Below are 26,406 nucleotides of genomic sequence, written 5' to 3'. Positions count from 1 at the left end.
ACTTGAAAGGCAGAGATTGCAGTGAGCTGAGATTGTGCCACTGCACTCCAACCTGGGCTGCAGTGAGACTCTGTCTCAAAAAAATAAATTTAAAAAAATGCCCACTTTTATACCCAGTTCATAGTTGGCACTCAAAAACTTTTATGAATGAATAAATGAGTGATGAATTAGATAGAGGAAGAAACAGAGTAATTTGATTTGGCCTGAGATCACCAACGCACCCACACACCCACACACACACACACGCACACAACAATGAGGAATACAACACACAGATCACCCCAAATAATCAAAAGGTTCTTCTTAGAGTGTCTGTGTTGACCTTTAATTCACCTTTGTAAAATACAGTTTAAAAAGACAGTCTGGCTCATAAAAGCAAATGGGTACATTGTAAATCCTCCAATTTTAGATTTTTATAGTGGAAATACTAATAGGTTTTGACTTTTAATGAGCTTCTGCTTTTATTATTAAAAACGTTCTACTCTTTCTAATAAAAGAACTGTGATTTGTGGGTATTTTCTGATATATTTCAGTTAATTCTTAGCTTCAGCCACCTTGGCAAAAGGAAAGAAGTTTCCACAGTGGAATTTCAGATAAGTATGCATACTGCAAGAGAAGCAGAAGGGAAAATGATAATTTGTTTTATTCATGACTCTGTTCAGATGCAACATATGCTGCCCAGGCCCATGCTGAGGTTTGGATAAGTCTATTTCTGGGTCCCACACCTTGGTGACCACTATCTTGTTCTAATCAGATGACCTATGGACGCCAATGACTGTCTTCTCACTTGTTAAAAGCATTCAGACTCAGCATACCTCAGGATGGGCAGAACCTAGGACTTAAAAGCACAGACGGTATGTTGCTAGTATCAAAATTTCTTTAGAAACAAAATTGGGAAATTAAAATGTAAAGCAACACATAAGAACTAGACACCTCAAGCATGTAATTGTATATTTATTTCTCTTTTTAAAGAACACTCCTTAATGTAATTCAATATACAAACTTGGTTTCACAGAATTATAATCCACTATATAGCACAAAGATAACCCAGATTGTGTGTGTGCGTGCACACATGTGCGTGCCTGTGCACGTTGCTGTACCCCTCCCTCTCTTCCACTCTTCTGGACCTACAAAGGCTCTTCCCACCTTCAACACTAGCCAAAAGCCATTGTGAGTATTACATACAACAGACATCATCCTCCCACGAGTTCTTTGCCCTTGAAAGATTCTTTTCCCCATTCCCCCTGAGATAGCCAGGAGTGTGACACTCTTCCCCTGTGCAGAAGGGTAAGGTGACCTCCCTTAACACAGATGTTAACCCTGTTCCCATGTAAACTGGCTGACAGGAAGAGCTGGGGAACAGGTCTCCAACCCCTTTTCCCCCTTCCACACCCAACCCTCAGAGTCCAAGTGCGACCCTCTGTGTAGCCTTAGTTCCAGTCACCATCCTGTGTAGCAAGAAATAAGGAGATTGCTAAGCCCAGGTCTTCACCATGAGCAGCGCACAGCGCTGCCTGCCAAGCCACCGGGCCGGCCGATAACCAAGCTCTACACAGTCCCATGTGCTTTGTCACTTTAATTTTTTAAAGACACCTAGCATAGGTCTGTAGCAACCTAGTGTCCAACAAGTTACATAAAATTGTACCAGTGATGCACTTGTACATATTTACATGGGGTGGAATGTTTTCCCATATTTTTAGATGAGTATATAGATCAACATGTTCACATAAGACCAAATACTTTTAATATTATTTATAACTGATTTATAAAGCTTTGAAAAAACTCACAATAGCACATTGTTTACTTTAATGCTTTACGGTACTATCATTTTAAAATCACAATCAGCACTTAAGTTATAGTCAATCCAGCAAACAAGAGACAAAAAAATATACAAGAGTTAAGAACTGACTGATACATCCTTTATCTTTTTTTTTAACTAATGCATAAGTGCAGAATAAGATACTCTACTTTAAATATCTTGTTTACAATGTACATTTTTGTTCTAGTTACGCAACAGTAAATCCCATGCTTCACATAGAAAAGCAATCCACAACATTAAGAAAAAATGTACAATTTATGAAACAAAGTAAATAAATATTAGTATTACAGAATCAGAGCTGTACATAAAAGCTGTTCAGTTTTAATCATATAAAAATATGTTTTAGTGCAACCTCACATATATATTGATGCTGTTTTGCTTTACATCATTTAGATCCAAGTGTCCAAAAAAGGAAAGAAATTACATTTATTACAAAGCAGATACACAAATTCTAAAATATGTACAAATTACTGCTAAAAAATGCTTATAAGAATATAAGCAAAGTAAAGAAAAGGCACAAACATCTGTACAATTTTAAAAGTACCAGACCCAATAGGTTAATTTCAAATTTTGTTTTGGTCAGGCTCATGATGACTTGTTAATTTACCTAATTCTTTTGATATAACAAAAGTATATATAATAGCAAACTACTGTAACTTAGGACAGGCATGCTATAAACTTGATTACCTCCATTTCTAGAAAAACAAAAACAAAAAAATGGGAAAATGTGGAAATGAAAGTCTCCATGCATCGCAGATCAATGTAGCTGACTCTTTTCTGATGAAGGATCTTTGCCCTCCTCTGTGCTTGAAGATAACTCCTTGCTGCTGTGAAAGTCCGCCTGCTTGTCATCCACACAACTCTTGCTGTAAAACGTGGAGTGAGCTAATGGAGTCTGTGATGTACCAAAATTGTCCTTTTCACCATCATGCAAGTCAGGGTGGGTGGCTGAGGTACAGGGCTGACCCGGCTCAGGTCTACTAAAGTGTCTAATGCTAACATGTGCACTTCCCAGGGGGTTCTGGTGGGGCTCCTGCACCCGTGCTGGCTGATCTGCCCCAAGCAGAGCTGCCTCTTCTGTGGCAATCCGGAGTGAGGCAATGGCTTTTGTACAAGTCTGTATATTTTCCTCCTGTTCCCGCTCTGTTGCGTTTAGGCTGTCTTCCGAAGTGCTCTGTTTCATTAATAGCCGAGGAGAAGAGGGAGTGCTAGGTGGACCAGAGGACTGCAAAGCGTGAGGACCTCGCTTCTCATGCTGCTTAGAAAGCACATAGGGGTCCTTGGAGAAGGACTCCCCTGACGCACCTTTCTTCTCCTCAAAGCCCTCCATTGGCAGGGGCAATGTGGGTGGAGGATGTAAACTGGAAAGGGCCGGGGGCATGGAGTGAACCATCTGGATCCCACCAACGGGCACCATGGGGATAGGAGCTCGCACTTGTTGCTGAGAGTGGAGTGGAAGATGACTGAAGACATAGTCATTAGGACCCTCAGGGAAAAGGCTGGAGCCTGGATGTTCATAAGCACCTTCTTGGTCTCCATAGAGACTGAAGTAAGGAACCTGAGGTAATCCTCTTCTTAAATTCTGCACAGAGAAGCAAAGAAAGCACAACATTCAGATTCTGCTACTCTTCATTCTTAGGTCAAGCTATTAGCTCACTCACCCACTCACATATTCACTACCTAGATAGGCTTCAATACCTAATCCTTTGATCAACTTTTCATTTTTCAAGACAAAAGAGATTTCTCTGCTATCTTTTATAATCCTTATATAAAGGTGTCAGCCTGTGAAAAGTTGCTTTTGTTTTTAAACAGGAAGGTGATAAAGCAGCCAGGGTGTTTTCCACTGGGCACAGAGACACATTTCAGCTCTGTTTTTTTCATAAGAGAGAATGAAAAATTAATGAATAATTAGCAGAAAGAGTTTACTGAGCAAAAAAACACTAATAAACATTAATCATAGATTTTTTTAATTCAAAAGGAAATAAAAAGATTACCATCTGTTACTGTACTGGACAGATTTTTAATATTTTTCTTAAGTGTTGATGAGTATATAATTGGAATGACAGGCCTGAAAATTGGCTTTTTAAAAAAAATTTTCCACAGAACAGATGACAAAATGGTGGTGAGGCCCACAAACTGGTTCCTCCAATGTGTAAGACAGCGGTCTAAAGGAATATATTCCTGCCAGGAGATATTCAATGCAGGAGACCAGCTTCTTTGTCCAATAGCAAATCAAGGCCATTTAAGTCTCACATCAATAATAATTTTTTTAAAGGAAACTATCCACCATAGAAGTAGTTAACATTATTATTACAGTTAACAACTTATGTTCAACTCCATAGCAGGGTACCAAAAATGACGACATCTTAATGCTTTTGTTCATATTATTATTTCCACCTCAATATCTTGTTGGCAGTCAATGAATTAAGGATGCATAAAATGCTCAGCCAGAATTTCAGATTTCATAGTCTTAGTCCTGAAAATGGAGAATTTATTTTCTATACTATTTCTGTAGTGAAATACAACTTAGATTGTCAAATCAGGTTTTAATGATATTATCATCTTTTCAATTGCTGTGATTCACTCTTTGAATGGATTTTCATCTAAAAAGGAATTCATTTATTTTTCTATTTATTGAGAATCAAAGATAGAAAGATAGACAGATAGATAGATAGATAGATAGATAGACAGATAGATAGACAGAAACCTGTACAGTATGGTAGTAGTCCAGGATAGAGCCAAAGAAAATGTTCTAATTCATTTCAAGAGTGTTTCAGTGCTAAAATTCAAATTATGCTCTATACCATTAAGGATTCATCCAGTTCTATCTAGATTGTGATTTCTGCTACTCTCTGAGATGCTTAGCTCTTATCTTGCTCTGTGATATATCATATACAAGCTGGAAACATGGGTTCTCCTGAAAGTGTGAGTGAAATGGTGTAATCATCAATACTATCATTACCAGGACCTCACACTCTGGGAAAGGTGAGAATTTTGTGTTACAAGAATCATTTAAATTCTGCACACACACAAAATCCCCCTTGTGTTTAATCGGGCTTGGAAAAGGCATGTCTCCTTCATCAAACACCAGTTTGAAAGGAAGACCTGCAATGCCTACAGTAACAATCTTTAAAGATAAGTAGGTTTTCTTTTAATCATAGCGATCACAGACTCAAAGTTTAAAATAAATCTAGGTTGGCTAATTTTCCATTTTACTTCTGGTGGCTATTCCATGACCTCCACTGCATACAACCAATCAGAATGTGGATCTGTGGTGGACTGAGGAAGTGAACAGAAGTCAGAGAGAGATGTCCTATAATGTAAACTGAGCTGAGATCTCCAACTCCAGGCTGACAAATGGAGTCATGATTTGTCCTCTAAAATTACAATACTATTCGACATGTTCTAAATCCAATAAAATCTTGTGGGTGCTACTAATAAATGTTTCAAATTCAGCCCTTTACTGATCAGAAATGAAATGATTTTCACCACAGAGCCACATGTACAAGTAGAATTTCTACCATGTGGCCACTTCCAGCGCTCCAAGCCCCATCAGGCATTTCCACATATTCTACATATTCTCTCTCCTCCCATTCACCCTTTCTTCATCCTCCAAAGAAACTTCCCATAAGTTTTCTCTACTTTGGTTTTTACTCCAGTTGCAATCCTATTGTTTTGTAGTTTGGGCCTTATAAATGTGGTGAACAAACTCCCATCTTATTAAATCTCAGTAAGAAAAATTTTGTCATGGAAAAGCAAATAGTGAATTCAAAGGTAGATTGTGTTAAGTGTATGTGCATATATATATATATATATAGACATATACACACATGTAGAAATGTACATACACAGACATCTATATATACATCTATATGCCATGTAGCAGATCTATTACCCCACTCATCTCTTCAACCGTATGGCAGTAGGGAGCTCTAGATGCAAATGATGAGAGGGACATAGAAGAGCAAGAGCCTCCTTGGGGGCAGCAGGGAGCAGAGGAGGGAGAGGTGAAGCATCTGTGCTCAGTCACTGGATGGGGCTGCAGGGAGAGCATGGCTTTGGCTTGAAAACAGGCCTGTCCTGAAGGTCCCGACATGCCAGCATGAGGCTCTCTGCCCACTACATTCCTTACAGCTGAATGGCACCTTCTTTCAGGGACAGAAATCTGCATGGGCCACCTCCCTGGCTGCCAGAAATCAATTAAAAAACTGTGGCCAAGAGGTTAAGTGACTTGCCCAGGATCGCGCAGAAAGCAAGGGATAGGAATCAACGTTGGCTGTTTCACTAGACATGATCCTCATCTACACTACATACTGAGGACCTGGACACACCTTTGTCTTTCTTTCTGCTATTTATCTACAAAAGTTTTAAAATGGAAAAGGAAATGTATTTATTGAAAAAAGGATGAGGCCACAAGCCATAATATATTTCATTTTCATCCTTGAACCACATGTAGTAGACTCTCAAAAATTCAAATTCAGTAAATACTGAATAAATGGATAAAAGATTCTTACCTTTTCATTCTATCTATCTATCTATCTATCTATCTATCTATCTATCTATCATTTATCTATCTTAAAATTAAAACTAACCCGAGGGCACTGGCAGAACTGACAGGGTGGCAGGAAGCCTGTTGCTCTCCTCCCTCCCTCTCATCATTTGTGTCCAGAGGTCCCTACTGCCGCACTGTTGAAGAGATGAGTGGGGTAATAGGTCTGGTAGATGACATATAGATGTATATACAGATGTCTGTGTATGTACATATGTGTGTATGTCTGTATACATAAATATGGACATACACTTAACATAATCTACAATTGAATTCATTCATTTCCTCCAAACCTGTGTTTCCTATGATCACCATCACTCCAAACACAGCCAGAATATGACTATGTCACAGTGAGCTAGAAGGTCCCTTCACATCACAGTCAGTATCCTGTGGTGTGAGAAAGCATAAAGTGGGCAGTGCTTGGGACCAGCTGTCCGTGCATCAGGGAGGATTCCCATATCTGTTCCTTCATATCATGTGAACAATGCAGCAGGCTATACAATCTCTAAAGAGAATTAAACTAGGTAATAGACCAAAAGCGTCATAAATGATAAAGTTTAACATTATAAAATATACTAATGATCTGGTATTTAAAAACAAAACAAACCAACATCAAAAACTGGTACAAGCTCAGTGACTACTAAAACTCATCTCTCTCCAACTTCCTGGGCATATATCTAAAAATCACATGAACTCCCTTAGGCCCCTCTTTCAATTCCTTTGCCCAACTTGACTGTGGGTTGCTATAATTATTTATAACCACAGCATGTTTGCACTAAAGTCTTACTTTTTCTGACTGAAAAAACTGCATGTTTGCAGTTGACTGAGTATGCACCACTCTTTCACAAATGCCGCTCTCAATCCACCTGGCCAACACTAGAACAGGAGCTGCAGGGATGCAGGGAGAGACTTGTCTAACACACCCTGCCAGCATCACTGCGTGTACACCAGAGAAAGCATGTATCACCTCAGACTTGGTATCCCATGATCCAGGAGATTTACAGTTCTCTTTGGGCTGCAGTGGCACTAACTGAAGAAGATCCCTTTTTCCTACTTTTGCTAAGGCACCAAAACCTGTGTAAATGTACCTCTTTGTCTTATTAGCTTGCTAATCTATTAGCAGCACTCAACACTGGGATGTTGCTAACAGAATCCCAATTGCTATACATGTTTCTGCAAGATTTGTTTCATAAAGATGAAGTTGGTACCAGACTTGTGAAAACGCCATGCAGGGAGTGGGGAGAGGAATGCAGCAGCTTTCCTAAAGTTAAAAAATGACAGGCTGAGCTCAGGATTCAGGCTGGTGGAAGGTGATGAGAGGGAGAAAACTGGCCGACAGGGCAGTGATAAAACAGAGCTGGGAGCTGGCAGTGTCTCCTCTGGCTGTGAAAGATGGTGCTGATGCACATGACACAGAGATCCGGAGCAAGAGAGTAAAACAAAGAGTAGAGCAGGAAATCAAACACATTCAGGGCAGACAGATTCCAAAGGTGTCATGCCTCTGTCTACGCTAAGTGCATGATTTATTGATTTTTTAAAATCCTACGCAAACTGAAAGAGACCACAGTCTACGGACCTATGGAATTAGGCAAGACTGGTGGTCTTTTTATGAATTTGTATTAAACCTACTACTTAAATGTAATCCATCATGGCTACTGTTATTTTCATTTATAATGAAGGCACATCATAGAAATCTTCGCACATTCTCGCTTAGCTCTCCTGACTTCCCATTCTCCTTGGGCCCATGCTTCCACTGAGCAAGTGCATTTGATGGTAGTCATGGCAAGAAAAACAGACATGCTCATGTCTTTGATTTATAAACATACCAAGTGTGTCATTCTTTCCTCTCCTTGTCCCTGACCAGTTTCACATGTCCACTCACGATGGGCAAGGTAATGAGTGTATTAAAAAAGAAGTTTTTGAGGTCGGGCGCAGTGGCTCATGCCTGTAATCCTAGCACTTGAGGAGGCCAAGGCAGGTGGATCACTTGAGGTCAGGAGTTCAAGACCAGCCTGGCCAACATGGTGAATCCCCATCTCTACCAAAAAATTAAAAAATTAGCCAGGCATGGTGGCACACACCTGTAGTCCCAGCTTCTCGGGAGGCTGAGATGGGAGAATTGCTTGAGTCTGGCAGGCGGAGGTTGCAGTGAGCCAAAGTCATGCCACTGCACTCCAGCCTGGGTGAAAGAGTAAGACCCTGTCTCAAAAAATAAATAAATAAAATATAAATTAAAAAAATAAAAGTTTCTGAAAGTCAAGGTTAACAACTGCATCGGAATCCACACCTGGTGATGAGTTATATTAGTGATGCCTAAATATCCCTGTGAGTGCACATCCATGCAGTTATGCCATTCTAAAGCCTTCATCTTTTTTACTTACAAAAAGGCTTCAGCTCACGTCTATAATTACTTAAGTTTGGAAAGCCTTCAGAAAGGCCTCACTTGTTCCCACTGGGAATGCACTGCTGCTCTGATGCAATACTACACTTTGGATAATGCCACAGACATGTTACTGACAATGGCATATGACAGAAATGTCTCCCCGCTATTTTCAGTAGCCAGATTCACTCCACCCATGACAGATACCCATGCTATACTAAATTTCACACCAGTGCATTATCAGGAGGCACCAGTGTGCTTCCACTTATATATTAGAAAGACAAGTGAATTATACTTACAGGAGGCCCCAATACAATTGGCTCTGTTTGCAAATACTGCCCCATGGACAATGGCGGGTTATGGTATAAAGCCCTTCTGGGAGATGGCGCTCTTATGGTGGTCATGTATCTTCTCTCTCTTCTAGGAGAGAGGTCTCTTCTCGCTGTGATATCTTTCCCAGGAGACACTGGCCTCCTTGGAGACAAATGCCTTCTTGGTGAAACATCTCTTTGGGACATCTCTCTCCTCAATGCAGCTTCCTTTCTTGGTGAAAGATGCCTCATGGGTGACAGATCTCTCCTAGGTGATAAGTGTCTTCTGGGAGATAAATCTCCTTTAGGTATCAGATACCTCTTTGGTGAATTATCTCGACAGGGTGAAGAATCATAACCTGGTGAGGAATGGCGGCTTGAGGGTGAGAAGTCCCTGGGAGAGGAGCTAGGCTCTGAAGGTAGCATGCACTCCTCATCCATACAACTAGGTATGTCCAATCTGTCTTTGTCTGGTTCCGAGTCTGTACTTTTGCTCTGGAACAGCCTCTGGTATTCTGTCATCTGAGTATCTTCACATGAGTCACTGGGTGTCATAAGCTGAGTAACTCGAATACTTGGCAAAGTAACCAAATAGCTGATCAATGAAGAATGTCCCAGGGAACTATCTGAAGGAACCCCGTGGGGTACGGCGCCAACATTCACAGGCAAGGAGGAGAATCTAGGAGGCTGAGGACTGGTGCTTCTTGATCTCGTTTTTGGTGTCAAATCTCCCTGGTCATCAAAGTCATCCTCATCTTCATCATCATCATCATTATCATCTCCATCCTCACCATCCGATTCCTCGGCATCTGAGAACTGATGATCAGTTGAAATGCTGGACATGCTATGCTTCTCTGCTGCTTTGTGCAAATCTTCTATATTTTCTGAAACAATTGAACAAAGATAATGGAGATCAAGATTCAAATGTCAAGGTCAGGGTCTTATTTAAGCCCCATCTCTTTCCAAAAGCTTCTCCCAATCCCTAGTGCCCGCAGACAGTTATGTCTGGTAACTCCTATAAAATGAGGCACTTACCTGTGTGACCCTGCATTCATTCTATCTTCTGATATATCTATTTTTTTCATCCCCAACTTACAAGAAAGATTCCACAGTAGGATCTTATATCTCAGACATCACCCCACTCACAGAAAATCCTCAACAACTGAGTATGGATGATGTTAATGATGATGCTAGATGGAAAACCAATGCAACAGCCTGTCTCTGCAAGCTCAGGTACAAGCGTACGTCTAAGTGATGTATCTCAGGGGGTCTGGCCAACCTCCAGGTTCTCCACTGAGGTCAATGATGTTTGTTTGTTTTCCTACTGGATTTCTTCTTAACTGGAATAATAATACATTAAAATGCTTTTCAAATTTCCCCAAAAGCCTCATAAAATCTAATTCGCGATCACAAAGCAAGTGCAATTCTATTCCCTTCATGGCTCTAAATAGAAGTATTTTCATAGTAAGGCCTTTTTTGCCTTCAGAGTCAAAACTGAAGTGCACTTCTCAGTAGGTTTCAAGAAATTCAATGTGTCAGGTTTATTTCCTATATTTAGTATTTAATAAAATGAAAAGAGATCACTTTTAAAAAATATCTAAACTTATTTTACCACCTCAGCCACAGAGCTCCAGTGCGCATAGTGAAGAGGTCTGTCAACTAAATTATGATATACCTGCTTCCTCAGTTTCTGTATCATCCACCGATGTCATTGAGACTCCCAATTCCAGGCATTTTTTCATATGTGCTTTGGATTTCATATGCTTTGTTAGGTTACCTGGAAAATGTAACCACAAAAAGAAGAGAAATCAGTTGGTTATCAGATTAATAACTACTGATGACTGCTCCAAATTCAATGTGAAATGAACTAATTTTATTACATTCATCATGTAATGCAAATTTGTTTCTAGCCACTACCCCTTGCTTCAACCTTAAGAAGAATAATCTGGTTTCTGAAGATACCAATCCCTGAAAGCTTTGGCCCAGTCTCAGATTTTCTTTATTCTAGAAGAAATGTGAAAGTCCAGGGTCACATCTTTTCAAGAGTAGGCACCAAGCAAGACTGAAAATCCCAGACTTTTCTGCCTGGGACGGGATCTCATATTTACCCAGTGTATCAGCCTCCTGGGTGGGATTCAAGAGCTGCACATAATGGAATTGGTGATGTACTGAGTCTCCACATAAACATGGAAACACAAGCTAGCCACACACCTCAGAGATACTTCAGAATGAAATATCCTCAACACACCCACTGGGTCCCAACCTTCTGTCATTGATCAGCTATATAGTAACCTCCAAGGATCCTCAACGTTCAGAAGAAAAATACATACAAACTAATGTGAGGGCCAACTTTGTCCGTGCATTGAAAGATCCATACAAATAATTAGCTAACTACTCATAGGTAGCATTATTCCAGGATTTAGCATCTATCTGTCTGGCATATGTTAGCAAACATTATGAGAGCAATTTCTAAAATTCTGGAGCAGCAGCATTCCATTTTTATTTTATTTATCTTCAGGCTCCTATCATGCTAAGAAAAAAGAAAGGTTTCATGCTGAATATGTTATAATGATAATGGCATATATAATTTTATGTGTATATATGTGTGTGTATATAAATTATATATATAATTTATATAACTACTTCATGAATTATGAGAAATTTTGAAAACATTGATCCAATCCCCCTTGACCTGGAATCTATAGAAAAAAATACACACACACACACACACACACACACACACACACACACACGCACACATAAATTCTATGCCACATAACTTATCATCAAAAGAGATTCAGGAACTCATTCAGTTGGAAGGAGCCTTTACATTACTTCAGTGAAAACAGCCATACCTTTGACTGTACCTTTGACAATGCTTTAACAATGTGCCAACAAATACTTTAAGAGAAGACTCTGTGAAATCTCTGTGGAAACTCAGCCTGCTGGCATAGTTTATTCCTCTTGTAGGGGTGTTAAGCTTGCTATTCGTGCATGAGCCACAGTTAAAACTGGGACACTGTTGTTTATTATTTTATTCATATTGCTGTATTATTTACTTATTGCTTATATATTTATACATTTTACTTGCTGTTGTGATAATTCTAAACACAGAAATATTTCTAGGTCCCCCACTGCTCTTATTTATCGAAACTTTTATCTACAATTTTTAAAAGAGCTCAAAAATGTTATAGACATTTCAAGAATCCTTAAATCTAGAAAATTAATGAAATGTATCTATAAATTAATAGAAATCATCTGCTTCTGCCAGAGTGCAAGTGTGCTGTGGATGTGTCTAGGTATGGCTGCTAAGCATGTCAGGATGATTTGTTTAGATTTGAGTATATGTTTCTTTCTTTTGCATTTTTCTCTCCATTCCAAGGATAGTCAGGCTTTAGACTCCCATCTTCAGAATAGGTCTGTAGCTAGATATCTGGATCTGAAACAATCCCACCATGGCTTTAGTTTGTGAAAGTCATGAGCTGCGGAAGTAATGCATAAGGACAAGGAGAGGGAAGGAGATTGGCGGGGGAGGCCCCTGAAGAAGTGGCACAGACAAGGAGAAGGGATTGGTCGTGCAAGGGCGTTCCATCTGTGCTCAGATGACAATGTGGGTTTTGACAACAGGCATTTCAGTCGGAGGTGAAAACTGGCAGGGTTTCCCAGGATGTTTTGCTCATTTTGATTCTGAGACATTTGCATATTCCCAAAGGGTGACAAGGAAACTCCAATAATGACCAAGAATAAATGATTTCCTTCAGGAGATGATGATTCAGAGGCAGACTTAATTTGATTTTTAAAAATGTCTAGAGACGTGTCATTTCTTCATCCAGTTTTCCCACAACTATACCTGCAGCAAACTCATATGCCCAGTGAAGACATGTATTATTTGTAATGACTAGCGAATTTGCAGTATTTCCTAAAATCAAAGTTTTTATTTTATTATCTCCTAGGGAATCTCTTAGTAAAGTTCTATATAAAAGGCTTGAGTGTGCAAAGGTGAGTGGTATTTAATTCCTCGAGGACCTAAAAATAGAAATTCCATTTGACCCAGCAATCCCATTACTAGGTATATATCTAAAGGATTATAAATCATTCTATTATAAAGACACATGCACACATATGTTCATTGTGGCACTGTTTACAATAGCAAAGACCTGGAACCAACCCAAATGCCCATCCATGATAGACTGGACAAGGAAAATGTGGCACATATACACCATGAAATACTATGCAGCCATAAAAAACAGTGAGTGTGTGTCCTTTGCAGGGATATGGATGAATCTGGAAACCATCATTCTCAGCAAACTGACACAAGAACAGAAAATCAAATTCTGCATGTTCTCACTCATAGGTGGGTGTTGAATAATAAGAACATATGGACACAGGGAGGGGAGCATCACACACTGGGGTCTGTCGGGGGGACTAGGGGAGGGACAGAGGGGGGTAGGCAGGCTGGGGAGGGATAACGTGAGGAGAAATGCCAGATATAGCTGACAGGGATGGAAGGAGCAAACCATATTGCCATGTAGGTACCTATGCAACAATCCTGCATATTCTGCACATGTACCCCAGAACCTAAAGTGCAATTAAAAAAAAAAAAATATATATATATATATATATATATATATATATATATATATAAATTTTAAAAAAAGACCATATGGGTGTTTTTTGAAATGCAAATGAACACACACTTTTTTTCAGCTTCAAATGAGGCATTCCTGTAATATAGATACATTTTTAATAAAAAGAAACAGAGATGTTGGAAGGCTATCCATTTATACTTCTATAACCAATAAAGCAATTTAGGATTTTCAGCTATAAAAGGATATTGATGTACATTTCTCTGCCAAAGATTATTTTACTTGATATTTATTTTTCTTGAAGAGTATCAGAGCAGATTAATCACTATGCAAATTTAAAGTGGTGAGGGGTGTCTATAGTATCTACTAAACCTAAGGTAAAGCACACTTCTGCAAAAGTTAAACAACCTCTAATTCACTACTGTTTGTATTCTGAGAATACCAGGCTTATGAACTTTTTCATGATATTACAAAAAATAGAAATATAACCAAAGTAACTTCCTTGAGTAAAATATTTTTACATAAATCTACCTGTTAAAACAGATTTTTTTTGAGAAATAAAATTCTTTTTTATTGTTTTTCTTCTATGTTTTTTTAATTGGATTTGGGCTCTTGGGTACGTGTGCATATTCTGCATCCTGCAGGATTGTTGCATAAGTATATACATGCCATGGTGGTTTGCTGTCTCCATCCCTGCCCCTACCATTGCCTGCATCAGGCATTTCTCCAGGTGTTATCCCCCCCTCCTCTCGCCCCCCGACCCCCGCTGTGCCCCACTCAAAAACAGATTTTTAAAAAATTTCCAGGCAAGTCCTAGTTTTATAAGACTAACAGTAAAGTCCTCAGAGTCAGAAATTGTCTCTGTGCTGATAAAAACAGGGAACACAAGCTATCAAATTTCTATGCATAATTAATGCAACTGTAGATGGAGGGGCCCACCTGGGAATGTGTGGGTCTCTACATTATTTATAATCTTGAAACTGACCAAGAGCACATGTTTTTTCCCCAGCTGCTGCCTTGCTTCTCTAATACCACAGCATGTGCAGGATTTCAATACTGGTGTAAATATTATCTAGACCACATAACATTTCCAGCATGAAGTAATAGCTATCCAGAGCATTCTTACTCACTTCCTTCGGAGACAACCGGCCTGGACCTATGTCTATTGCTCTTAATTAAGTCATAAAAGGAGCCTCACAGTCTCACATACAACCTTTGGTCACTTACTTGAGGGAGAAAATACATTTTGTGGAATCATATTTTCACAAACAAAACCATCTTATTGTTGGTGAAGGTTAGTTATAAAATAGTACTCAGAAGTCTAAATAGCCAGAGAGAAGTATTTTTCCTCTCAAACAAGTCAGACTTGTACCTTTCGTTTTGAAGGCAAAGTTACATAACTTGCATACATAGGGCCGAACATCAGTATGGGTACGGATGTGTTTCTTGAGCATGCTTGGCTTCTTGCAGCGAATCCCACATTCTTCACAAATGTACTTTCCACGGCCACGTCCTCTGACATATACATAATCTTCATTCGATTTGTACCTGTTTTAAAAAGGGAAATCCAGTATGTTTTCAAATATTCTTAGTATGCTATGTTAAAGCAAAAGCTAATTGTTTGCATGGCAAATTTTTGTGAGGGTCTTTTACTGACAATTTGTCAACTTTACTTCTATGAAGCCTGTGAAATTTATGTGGTAAATGGCTGAAGGAACTAGATAATAGATTTGGCACTGTAAACAAAATGTAATGCTACATGGAATTCAAAATGGAATTGGCTCCACTATTACATGTGAATTTACAGAGTTGGGAAATAGATGTTCAAATTGACTTATGCAAACCTCAAAGAGTTGCAGAGTTGCAGACCTTTGGATTGGATTCTAGTATGGTCTTCAATCAAGAGACCTACAAAAATCATACCAGCATATTCATCATGTATCTTTTGTTAACATTACATCATCTAAGATGTGCATGTACAAACATACAATCCTCTAAATTTGCTAAAATGAGTATAACTGATAATAGAATTCTTCATTGCAAGTTCCTACTCTATTTTTACAATCCTGGCACGAGAGTGCGTCAGAAATTTCTAGTTTACACAGGGTGAGCTCAGCTCACCAACTGTTGTCTACAGATTTGATCTGCTCTTCCCAAAGACCATGAATCTGTACTAATGTGGAGTTTAAATTTCAACTAGCTTCTTCAAGGTACTGTTACATAATGAAAACTAGAGATTCTATTTTTAATCAAATTTGCATTTGTTTCCAGAAGGCTTTCATAGAGATGTTGGAAAGGATATCTGAGGTCATCTTGCTTAATCAAGTCGGCTAGAAAAACAGTCTTAGGTGTTTTCTTTGATAATCAAGGGAAGAAATCTACCCAGTGCTCAACCATTCCATTTTAAAATACAATAAAACACGATTTGTCATAGGATACAGAAATATTATATGGACTAATTCAATGACTGCCATTACCTCTTAAGTCAAAGCTGGGCTAGAATTTTGGGCCTAATATTATTCTTGGAATGATATTCCTTTTGGGGAGTTCTTTTCATAACTTTCAAAGGTAAACTGACATGCAAAATGCCCTAATCCACTGTAGATTTAGATAAAGGCACTATATTTATACTTTTTTACATTCTAAGAGCATTATAAACTTTCCCATTTTATCCTAGCTAATCCACAAACAAGAATAAAAGCAACTTTAACTTCAGTCATCCAATCCATTGGAATAATTTTAAGAAAGAAAATCCATCCAAATATTTAAATACCAACTCTGTTCTGGATTCACATCTAATCTTAACGTTATCTACTTTTTGGTCAGTACCAATCCAGATGGGAGTTAAGTAGAATCAAAGCTATGAAAAATCAATTTTGCATGTCTTTGGTTCCTTTAAATTTCCCCCTTCTACCAGGAATGTTGATTTCCATTTGTTCTTCAAAATTATTTTGAATTTTATCTTTGTCTTTTTTAATAAAGTAGAAAAAACCCTAAAGATGCAAATATCTTTTATGTTTAAATTTCACTATTCTCTACTCCTAACTAGATGAAATTGCTTAAGGGATATACACTAAAACAATTTTATAGAAAGCTGATTTTCTTCAAGGAAGGATACCTCAAGCTTACTATAGCCCACCATCATAGTGATGGGAAATGTATTTTATCTTCAAGCAGTATAATTTTATTTTCAATGTCTTAGCTGATTAACTTGCTTCCAGAATAAAAATACAGTAAAATTCTGTATAAAACATAAGTATGTATTAGAAAAACCTGTACAAATAAAATATCATACAATATCTACAGGCCCATGAATCTACTTGATAAGAGAATTGATGGATTTTGAAAAAAATTCAAAGCTATGTTTAACTAAATTATTGAACCCATCAATTTGATAATATACACTTAAAATTTTGGTTAGTAATACTTTATTTTTTATTTATTTATTTATTTTTTTTTTTAGTTATCACTTTGCAATCACCAAAATAAGAGGAGGTAACACAAGGTTTGGAAAAAACACTTGGTCACCACCAGGCAGAAACTGGGCTACAGATTAAGAAGTAACTGGGACACAGCCCATAACAGCGGACAATTAAAGGAGGAGGAAATGAAAAATGGGCACAATCCTTTTGGATCACCAAAACACAGCAATAAAATGTTCACATACGCTTTTTTGCTTGTGTCCTTCATTAGTGGAGATGGGCTCCCCAAAGCATAGAGTAATTTGGAGGTCTCGCTAATCTATTGGTACAAGTGCACTGCTACGAAGGCTGCTGAATGTGAGAGGATTGATTCAGTCCCAGGGACCTCTCAGTCTCTGAGGAAAGATAAAATCTATATTTCTCTTGTTTGTGTTCAAAGATGGAGATGTCGAAAAATATCAAGACAAGATTCATGACTATATATAATAATTGTATACAGTTTTAGTGGTGAAAATGTTAGACATCCAAAGGAGGCAAAACTTAAGGGAGAACCAAATAGAATGATCCATCTCCAAAGCAGTAATGCTAGGTGAGAAATGGTTATTTCACCTCACTGAACATTCCACATTTTATAGTCAAACAAATGACATTATTGTCCTCCAAATATAATTGGAATAAAGTCATGCCCATGAAAATATATAAATAATAGATTTTTTGTACAGATAAGGCTAATTACATCATAATCTTCAAAATGTGGTTGGTACACTTCAAAATTTTTAAATTTTAAAAGCATAAGGGTAGGCTTTTCCTTCTATGTGACTGGATGAAAGACACATTTCATCAAAATCTAAAACAAGACATTACACGTGTAATTTTTCTTAATTACACAAATAACAAAGTCTTTGAACCTTATTACTTGCGTTTCTATGACTCAGGACTCAACATTTGAAAAGAAATTCCTGAATACAAAGAAAGTGTCATAGACCAGAGAAGACTGGGAAGGCAAGACAACTGAGTGCAATGTGGTATCCTGACTTGGATCCTGGGACAGAAAAGAATATTGATGGAACTGGTGAAATCACATTAGAGTTTCCAGTTTAGATAATAAGAGAAATAAACAAATTAACTAGTTTTGAAGATTATACATGATTGTACATGATCTGATTTTTGTAAGCATAGAATAAAAATATGTCCATCAATAAAACAAATACCTATAAAATGATCAAAGAATGAACGAACTTAGATGACATCAGTGTCGACCAATTTAGTAGATTTCACGATAAATTAGAGGCGTGAAAATTTAAGGAAGAGGCTTGAATGATAGCCAGTGGGGACGTTTTCATGAAAAGCAAGACCCAAAAGCAAGGGCATGAACTTTTTATCTATTATCAGCCAGACTTCAGAAATGTAAACATAAAAAGAATTCACTTTCAGCTCCCAACCAGATTAGACAGCACTTTTTCCATGAAGACATTCTGGGCCATTTACTCTGACCTATAACTGAACATTTTACATCTGCACTTAAGTTTCCTTACCCTCCTTCAAATATTTTAATTCGGATTGGCTCAGTTTGTTTGGATCCAATATCTTTATCTCCATGAATATCTCCTTTCCCTCTTTCCTTTAAGATATTTCCCACTAATTTCCTTTCCAGTTTGCTGCCAAATAAAAAGGATGCATCAGGTTTCATCTGTAAGACAAGAAGAGAGAATCATTTCACATGCTTTCTCTAAAACATAGTCTCTAAGACACTTTCCCTATTTCCCATTCTTCCATGATCTCTGAAAATGATCCTAAATTCTGTACTAAAAGGCCAGGAACTAGTTTTACAAAATAAGGGCCACTAGGGATAAAATCTGGTAAGAATGACAGTTTCTACTGAATAAATTCAACATTCTGTTATATATATATATAATATATATATTATATATATATATAATATAAATAGATATATATTTTATATATAAATATATATGTACATAAACACTCAGCACTCACTCTGTGCAATGCTGTCAGAGACTTAAAAGACATATTCTATGTTCTGAAGTAGCAATGAAAACAATCTATACTAATTAGGGAAGTAGTCTCAAAAATTATCGAAGGGGAAATAACAACTGATATAAGTGAAAATGTATTTTTAAATCCTCTATTTGCCTCCTTATTAATTTGACATAAATTCCAAAGTGTCCCTTAATATTTTTTTAATTTTACCTGGAAGACATTGATTTTTCTGGTAGGAATAAACCAGCTAGCAACTTGGAAAAATAACTTTTGAAGGAGATAGATACATAAAAACGAACTCTAGTGAAAAGTCTTGTCGATGAGAATACGCCCTGTGGCATTTGCAAAGCTCAGTCCTCCTTCCTCATCTTTCCTTTCGGCCTCCTCTCTCTGCTCTGTGGCCCACTTCACAATTCCCTGAATTCCTCTCAACCAAAGAAAATTAAACCTGCTAGGTAACTCACAAAGGTCAGAAGGAAAATAACCCATGGGAATTGATCCCAGTGGAGGCTTTCATGGCACTCACATTTTTAAATTTTAAAAACATTAAGTGTAGGCTTTTCCTTCTGAAAATACTGAAAGTGACACTGTCAGTATCTAGACCATGCCTGAGACCTCAGAACCAAGTGCAGTCAGTGGCTTCTTCCACTCCTGGGTAAGGCCAGACTTTCTGAGAAGGATGCCCCCACACTGACTTTCATTTTACTTGTATTTTTTTTTAAGCCTTATATCCTTCACTATGCAGTCTGCTCAGCAATCAAATCCACAATACAGAGTTCTTCCTAAAACAGTGTTTGTTACCTGAGTAAACTGCTTCCAAGCACTTGACGACGTAAGCTTGCCAGTTCCAGGCCTATGCATAGCAGCCAGGGTATAAATTTCCGCCGTGATTTTTTGCTTGGACCTCAGAAGAGCCAGAGTGGTCTTGGTGTTCAATCCTGATGGGTTTGGGTTACAGGAACTAATGCACCATGAAGCATAAACGGAGGATTTGAAGGTGGCCTGTTGCACATAATTGGGTTTTGTATAATTCAAGAAGCACCAACTCACTGTAGTTGTTGTCCGCAGACTGGGGAACTGAAGAATCTGCTGGAAATCTGCCATGTCCGTGAGAAGAAGAGTCGAGTCTGCCACATTCCCGCTGGGGGCAGAGGCCATGCGGACCAGCATGCCAACAGGCCGCTTGTGGCCCTTCCCTTCCTCTTCTGGCTGACCATCTCCTGCTGGTAATGAGGAACTCTGTGGGCTCATGCTCATGTCCGATGCAGTCTCATCAATATCTAATTCATCGGAAGACTCTTTGCTTTCAGAAGGCCCACTGGACTTCTGCCCTGGAAGTGATGCCCGGGAAAGCATCTCCTTGCTGGGCGGGAATGGCTCCCTGGAGGACGGGCTAGCAGAAGGATAGTCTTGAGATGAGGAGGGTGACAGAGAGGAGAAGGAAGATGACCCTGACTGCAAGCCATCTTTTGGCTCAGAAGCACACCCTTGTCGAACCAGTTGGGGTTTCTGGGGGCGGGAGAGGTCCTTTTTGATGTCTGAGTTGGTCAGCTCCACGGCACTAAGCTCCTCCACAATCTGTCCATACATCTTTTCTTCTTTGACCCTTTTCTGCTGCTTGGTTTCCATGAAGAGCTCCAAGCTACTGGCTGGAGAAAGCATTCGCTTGCTACCTCCCAGGCTGGCCACGCTGTCGGAGGTGGAAGGCAAACACAAAGGGATTGAGGATTCTAAGCCAAGGGGTAGAGTCTGAGGTGCTTTCCAAATGGGGTACTTTTCCAAGCCTGCATGCTGCCCCAGCACCTGGGCAATGTTGAATCCTATCCCTTGCATGGCTGCGTTGGTGACCAGTGTCCTTTGGGTCATATTCTCATCGACTTTGCATATGACAATGGCAGGGCTATTCTGCCCAAGTATCTGAGAAATGCTTGTGTACATCACACTTCCATAGGATGGTACGTGTGTCTGGATCCGAACAGGAACCACTGTTCCCGGGAGGGACTGCAGGGGCCCAGCATTTGCTGAGGCAAAATCTTCTTGAAGAACCTGCTCAGAGGGCGTTTCAGTGGACTTGCTGCTCTGGTCTGATGGAAACTTTGGAAGAAGGTTCTTTGGGTGTAGCCCTGATGCTCCTGAATAACAGGGGTAGGTCGGCTCCTTCGTGTGTCCGTAGTCAGCAGGTTTCTTTCCAGTGTGCTCCGCCACATGTTCTAAGGGATAGCTTGAATGGATTTCTGTCTGAAAAGAGGGTTTGCCATAGCTCTTCTGAGGCTGCTGAGCAAAGGGATGTGGAAAATGCGCCTGCCACCAGGGAGGCTGCTGAGCTGGTAAATGAACCATACAGACTGTAGGATATTGAAACTGAAACAAGGCATTCTGGATTGGAGAAAAGGGAATTGTCTCTTGATGTGGAAATAAGTGTGGCTGTTCAGGTAAGTGCTTGCTTGTCATATAGGATGTTGGTTGGATCAAGGGATTTCTCAAAGATTCCTGACTGTCCATGTGCATGATCTGTGGCTGGGCCAGGTGCAGTGGCCCCGAGCTCAGTGGGGCACAAGGACTTACCACCTGCTTCCCTGGGTCCTCTTGCTGAAGAGGAGGCAGCACGGTGGGTGGGCCATGGTGCCACCCGGACCGGAGGCCAGCATGCAGATGCTCTAGCTGCTCCTGCTTCACGCTCTGATCCATGCCAGCCTCACCCTGGGCGATTTCTGGGGAGCCGCTGAAGGAAGCTTGCCGCACCAGAAAGCATTTCTTCCTCTCCCTGGACGGTGATACTGTGGAGGCTGCTGCTCCCGACACAGGAGCATGGGACAGATTCCCATAGTCAAATGATTTGCTCCGAACTTCTGGGACTTCCGCTGGGTGAGGACAAGGCATCTGCTCTGATGAGCAGCGTCGCATCTCTTTCTGGTGGTGATGGCCTGGGACAGACAACGAGTATGAACCAGCAGGGACGGTCAGAAATTCTGAATGCTTCCCAAACTCATCCTGCTTAGGAAGTGCAGAAAGCTTACTGGTTTCTTCTCTTTCAAAAGACATGGAGAAACTGGAGCTGTGGGACAAGTTGCTTTCTTGGCTGGGGCTGCGGGAGAGGCCTGTGCCTGTGGATTCAAAGCTGGACTCCCCTGAGGAGTGCTCCATATCTGCAAGTCGAAGACGCTTCTTTTTGGGTGGCAACTTCTCGGCGGGGAGTTGGGAAAGGGTCTCGCTTCTTTGGGGCCACTGAAATTCTTCCACAGGCTTCTCTGGCTCTTTGCTCTGGGCTTCTTTCTCCTTCTCGGGTTTATCAGGCTCCTCAGTCACTCGAATCTCAGGAACCTGGATGTTGTGTTGCCGAACTAGCCTGGGCTGTGTGTGATAGGACTGCTGCTGCACCTGCTGAGATGGAGAGGGTTTCCCCCCACTTTCTGCACCATCCCCGGATGGAGCCCACTCAGGACTCACTGGGGCTTCTGAAATCTCACTGTCGCACGTCTCCGAAGGGGAAGGGGCTTTATCCTGTGTGCAGGCCACAAGTTCAGCTGACTCAGATCTTTCGAATGAATTGGGTCGGCTCAGCGAGTTGGTGTGCTGAATCACAGAAATCACATTTCCAGGAGGTTTCCTGCCCCCTATGTCTGACATCTTGTCTGAATCAATGGCTGATGGTGACTCCTCTGACCCAAGAGATGGACTTCCAGACTGCAGTTGGGGTCGACACGGGTCAAAGCGTTCAGTGTGACCATAAGAAGGGTTTTCATGTCCAGCCATGGCAAATCCACTCCTGACTCCTTCCTGCATCTGCAGTTTGGGGTCATAATCAGAAGCCATGATGCCCACAGGAGTGCTTACGACGCTGCTGCAGATCATGGGGGTGTCCTCTTCGTCCCCTACGCTCTTCTCTTTCCGGCGTTTCCTGTTTTCACAGGTAGTTCCAAACATGCTTGGTACTCCCTGCAATGACACCGCAGGATCCATAAAATATTCTCCACCATGTTTTAAAGAACTCAAGCAGGAAATGTCCCTGTAGCTTTGCTTTGGTGTTTCAGAGTCGTCCCACTTCTTATAGGGTTTCCGACAGATGTCATAGTCATACCCAATCCTGTCCCCAGAAGATAATTTCTTTTCCTTCAGGGATGAACTGCTGATACCTTTCAACATCCTGCCGTGGTGCTCCACCTCCCCATGGCCCTCCTGTACTGAAGGCAGCTCAAATGCCGCTTGTCTTCTTAGCATGCGCTGCGGGGGTATGCCCACAGTCCCTGGATAGAATACATCATCGGAACCAGTCATCCTTTCATCAAATGAGTGACTTCCTCTCAAAGAAGGGGGAATAGTTAAATTAGTTGCTGAAGAAGTTGGCATTGAGTTGCTTCTAATAAGGGGTGAAGAGTCTACAGGAGCTTCTAAGAGAACTGGGCTGCTGCCTTGAAAGTTTGCTGGATAAAGTTTTCCTTCATTCCTGATGGGTGGAATAATCTGGGGCTGTCGGGACTCACTGTTGAATTTAGTGGATTTCAGCATGCTCGTTTGACTGGGGTCGACGTCTCCCTTGCTTGGAATCAGCTGTGAAACAGGATCTTCAAACATCTTGACATCTAACCTGGTGTTTACGTGAGGTAATGGTTCCATTATGCCCTTCCTACCCATTGCGGCACGCTCCTGACTTGTGGTTGTAACACTGAGTGCATTTCTCGGACTGAGCCGACAGTATTTTCCAAAGATGATTTCTTCATAAGACTTTGCATTTGTGTTGGGAGGGCTTATTTGCTGCTCAGCGCTTTCTGAGCGAGAAAAGTAACCAGAATCAGTGCTTCCTTTACTGTGCGGGCTCAGAAGGTTGAGCGATGGCTCAGAGTCTTGTCCTTTTTTCTCCGACAGTCTTAGTGCAAGTTTCTGTTTGACTGTGTGCGAATCATCAGCCTTAGTATTTAAAGATGGATTTGGTAGCATATCAGGGCCAATATACGGAGAGCTTTCGTTAGGAAGAGGAATCCCACTTTTGGGGATAATCAAAATCGGCACCTTCATTGGACCTCCCAATGATTCCTCCAATGACCCATGATAGCCACCTCTGCTGGCAATGTCCAGTGGGATGGGTGGACCAGGACTCATTTTGTCAGAGGCCTCGGCAAATAAAGAACTCTCCTCATCTGTGTCTGTACTCTGTTCACCATCTGAATGTATTTCTGCTTCTACATCAATAAAACCAGCCTCTAGGTCCAATTTAGATACAGCTGACTCTGTGAAAGGTACTAATCCTGCCTTAATTGCATGGGCATGTGACTTCCTGTGCTTGTACAAATTGCTCTTTGTCTTGAAAGAGAAACCACAAGGTATACATGGATATGGCCGCTCCCCAGTATGGGACCTGATGTGTTTTTTCAGTACACTAGGTTTGGCACACGCTCTGCTGCAGTAAGGGCAAATGTACTTGCCAGGCTTTTTGGGTTTGTGCTCTTTCTTGTGAGCCTCTTCTGCCTGTTCAATACTTTTCTGGGAGTATTGGCTATAAGCAGGGTTCAGACTTGAAATCTTTTTTCTAGGATAACCACCACTGTGACCATGTATAGGAAAAGGAAATAAGTCCTCGGAGGCAACGGATGGCAAAGGGCCAGGGAAAAGCCACGGAGGACCTTCGAGGCTCTGATGTGGCTTGGTGCTGTGCATGACCCCCTGTGGCAATGAGTGTTGAGGGAAAGAGAGTGAGTGTTGGCATGAGTAAGGACTCGGACGATGCGGTGGATATTGCTTCTCTGCGACTTGCTGCACCACTTCACTAGGGGAGGCCAGTTTCCCAGAACCAAACAGTTGTGCTGATGCTGTGTTTCCTATTTGCTCGGGCTCTATTTGTGGTGGCCGCTGTCCTTCTTGACTGCCAAAAGTGCTCATCTTAATAACAGCTGATTGTTCCTGTCTCCATCTACCTGATGCTTTATCAGTTTCTCCAGACCTTGAGGTAGCTTTTTGTCCTAGAGCTGTGTCCCCAGTGTCCATTTTGTTACACAAGGTCTTAAGTGCTAGTTCCCCTGAAAGCCGTGCAGACTCATGGAGTGACTCCAAAGCTGTGCTTCTTAGAGCTTGGTTGCTTCCATGTTCCAGGGTGTCTGCAAACTTGCTGATTGCTCCTTCTCTTTGGAACCTTCCACACGCACACCACAGTCGATGGGCATTAGACAGTAATGTCCCTTGGACCAGGGCTATAACACAGTTCTCTCCATTGTAGAAATGTCCATCCAAAAGCTAAGTGCAAACCTAGAAAGATTTCTTATGGCATTTGAAAATTTTCAACCAGGATGAAATCGGGATGATGAATACTCTAGGAGAAATTTTGCCCATCAACTGGAGCAAAGTTCAATTGCCAGTTTCATAAAATGACCTGAAGAAAAAGAAAATACAAAGAGATTGTCATAATCGTTTCAAATAAGAAACCAAAACGAATCCTAACTAACCAACCAGAAATTAGGTAAATTTGAAATGTTTTTTTACTCCAAGGACTTATTTCTATTGCAATTACATTAATTCCATAATTAATATATATTAATTTCAAACTCAGCATTAAGTCATAAGCATAAGTCTCTTCCATGTTTGAATTTTGGGCACTCTTTTAAATACTTCTTAACTTTAGAAAACTATCTGAAGGAAAACCCTTGATGGACATGATCTACAAAAGTGTAAGATTTTAGAAAGCCTCATTAACAAATATAAAGCTATTTCTAACCAAGTTTTATATGGCCGCTCCCCAGTATGGGACCTGATGTGTTTTTTCAGTATGCTAGGTTTGCCACACGCTCTGCTGCAGTAAGGGCAAATGTACTTGCCAGGCTTTTTGGGTTTGTGCTCTTTCTTGTGAGCCTCTTCTGCCTGTTCAATACTTTTCTGGGAGTATTGGCTATAAGCAGGGTTCAGACTTGAAATCTTTTTTCTAGGATAACCACCACTGTGACCATGTATAGGAAAAGGAAATAAGTCCTTGGAGGCAACGGATGGCAAAGGGCCAGGGAAAAGCCACGGAGGACCTTCGAGGCTCTGATGTGGCTTGGTGCTGTGCATGACCCCCTGTGGCAATGAGTGTTGAGGGAAAGAGAGTGAGTGTTGGCATGAGTAAGGACTCGGATGATGCGGTGGATATTGCATGCCAAAGTGTATTACATATCTCCATATAGATATATGTTTCATAGCTTAATATAAAAATATGTTATATATTAATATAAAATATAAATATAACAGTATACATATAAGCATACATATATACAATGCATGTTTTATAAAATACATAATAACTAATTCATATTTTATATATTACTATAAGGTTTAGCTATATTTTACAGCTTAAAATCAGTGATGAGTAAAATG

At 40.3% G+C, this 26,406-nt stretch overlaps 1 protein-coding gene across 6 annotated transcripts in view; it reads right to left on the bottom strand.

Moving 5' to 3' along the window:
- Window positions 1-934: 934 nt before the first annotated feature.
- The window catches only part of HIVEP2 (HIVEP zinc finger 2), a 193,527-nt gene continuing 168,055 nt past the window's right edge, over window positions 935-26,406 (bottom strand). For 5 of the 6 annotated variants that reach the window (XM_032274589.1, XM_032274590.1, XM_032274592.1 and 2 more), the window contains 6 exons: window positions 19,870-25,429; window positions 18,603-18,757; window positions 15,018-15,193; window positions 10,735-10,836; window positions 9,048-9,943; window positions 937-3,401 (listed from right to left, as the gene is read on the bottom strand). In XM_032274589.1, coding sequence (XP_032130480.1) covers window positions 2,577-3,401; window positions 9,048-9,943; window positions 10,735-10,836; window positions 15,018-15,193; window positions 18,603-18,757; window positions 19,870-25,047 — 7,332 coding nt within the window. In that variant the 5' untranslated portion in view covers window positions 25,048-25,429 and the 3' untranslated portion in view covers window positions 937-2,576. Of the gene's footprint in view, window positions 3,402-9,047; window positions 9,944-10,734; window positions 10,837-15,017; window positions 15,194-18,602; window positions 18,758-19,869; window positions 25,430-26,406 lie in introns of all 6 variants that reach the window. The other variant, XM_032274591.1, reaches the window with a different exon arrangement.

This window comes from Sapajus apella, unplaced genomic scaffold (genome assembly GCF_009761245.1).
Source record: "Sapajus apella isolate SASKATOON/1434 unplaced genomic scaffold, GSC_monkey_1.0 scaffold6, whole genome shotgun sequence".
NCBI classification, from domain to species: Eukaryota; Metazoa; Chordata; class Mammalia; order Primates; family Cebidae; genus Sapajus; species Sapajus apella.
This window is presented reverse-complemented; position numbering and strand designations above follow the sequence as displayed.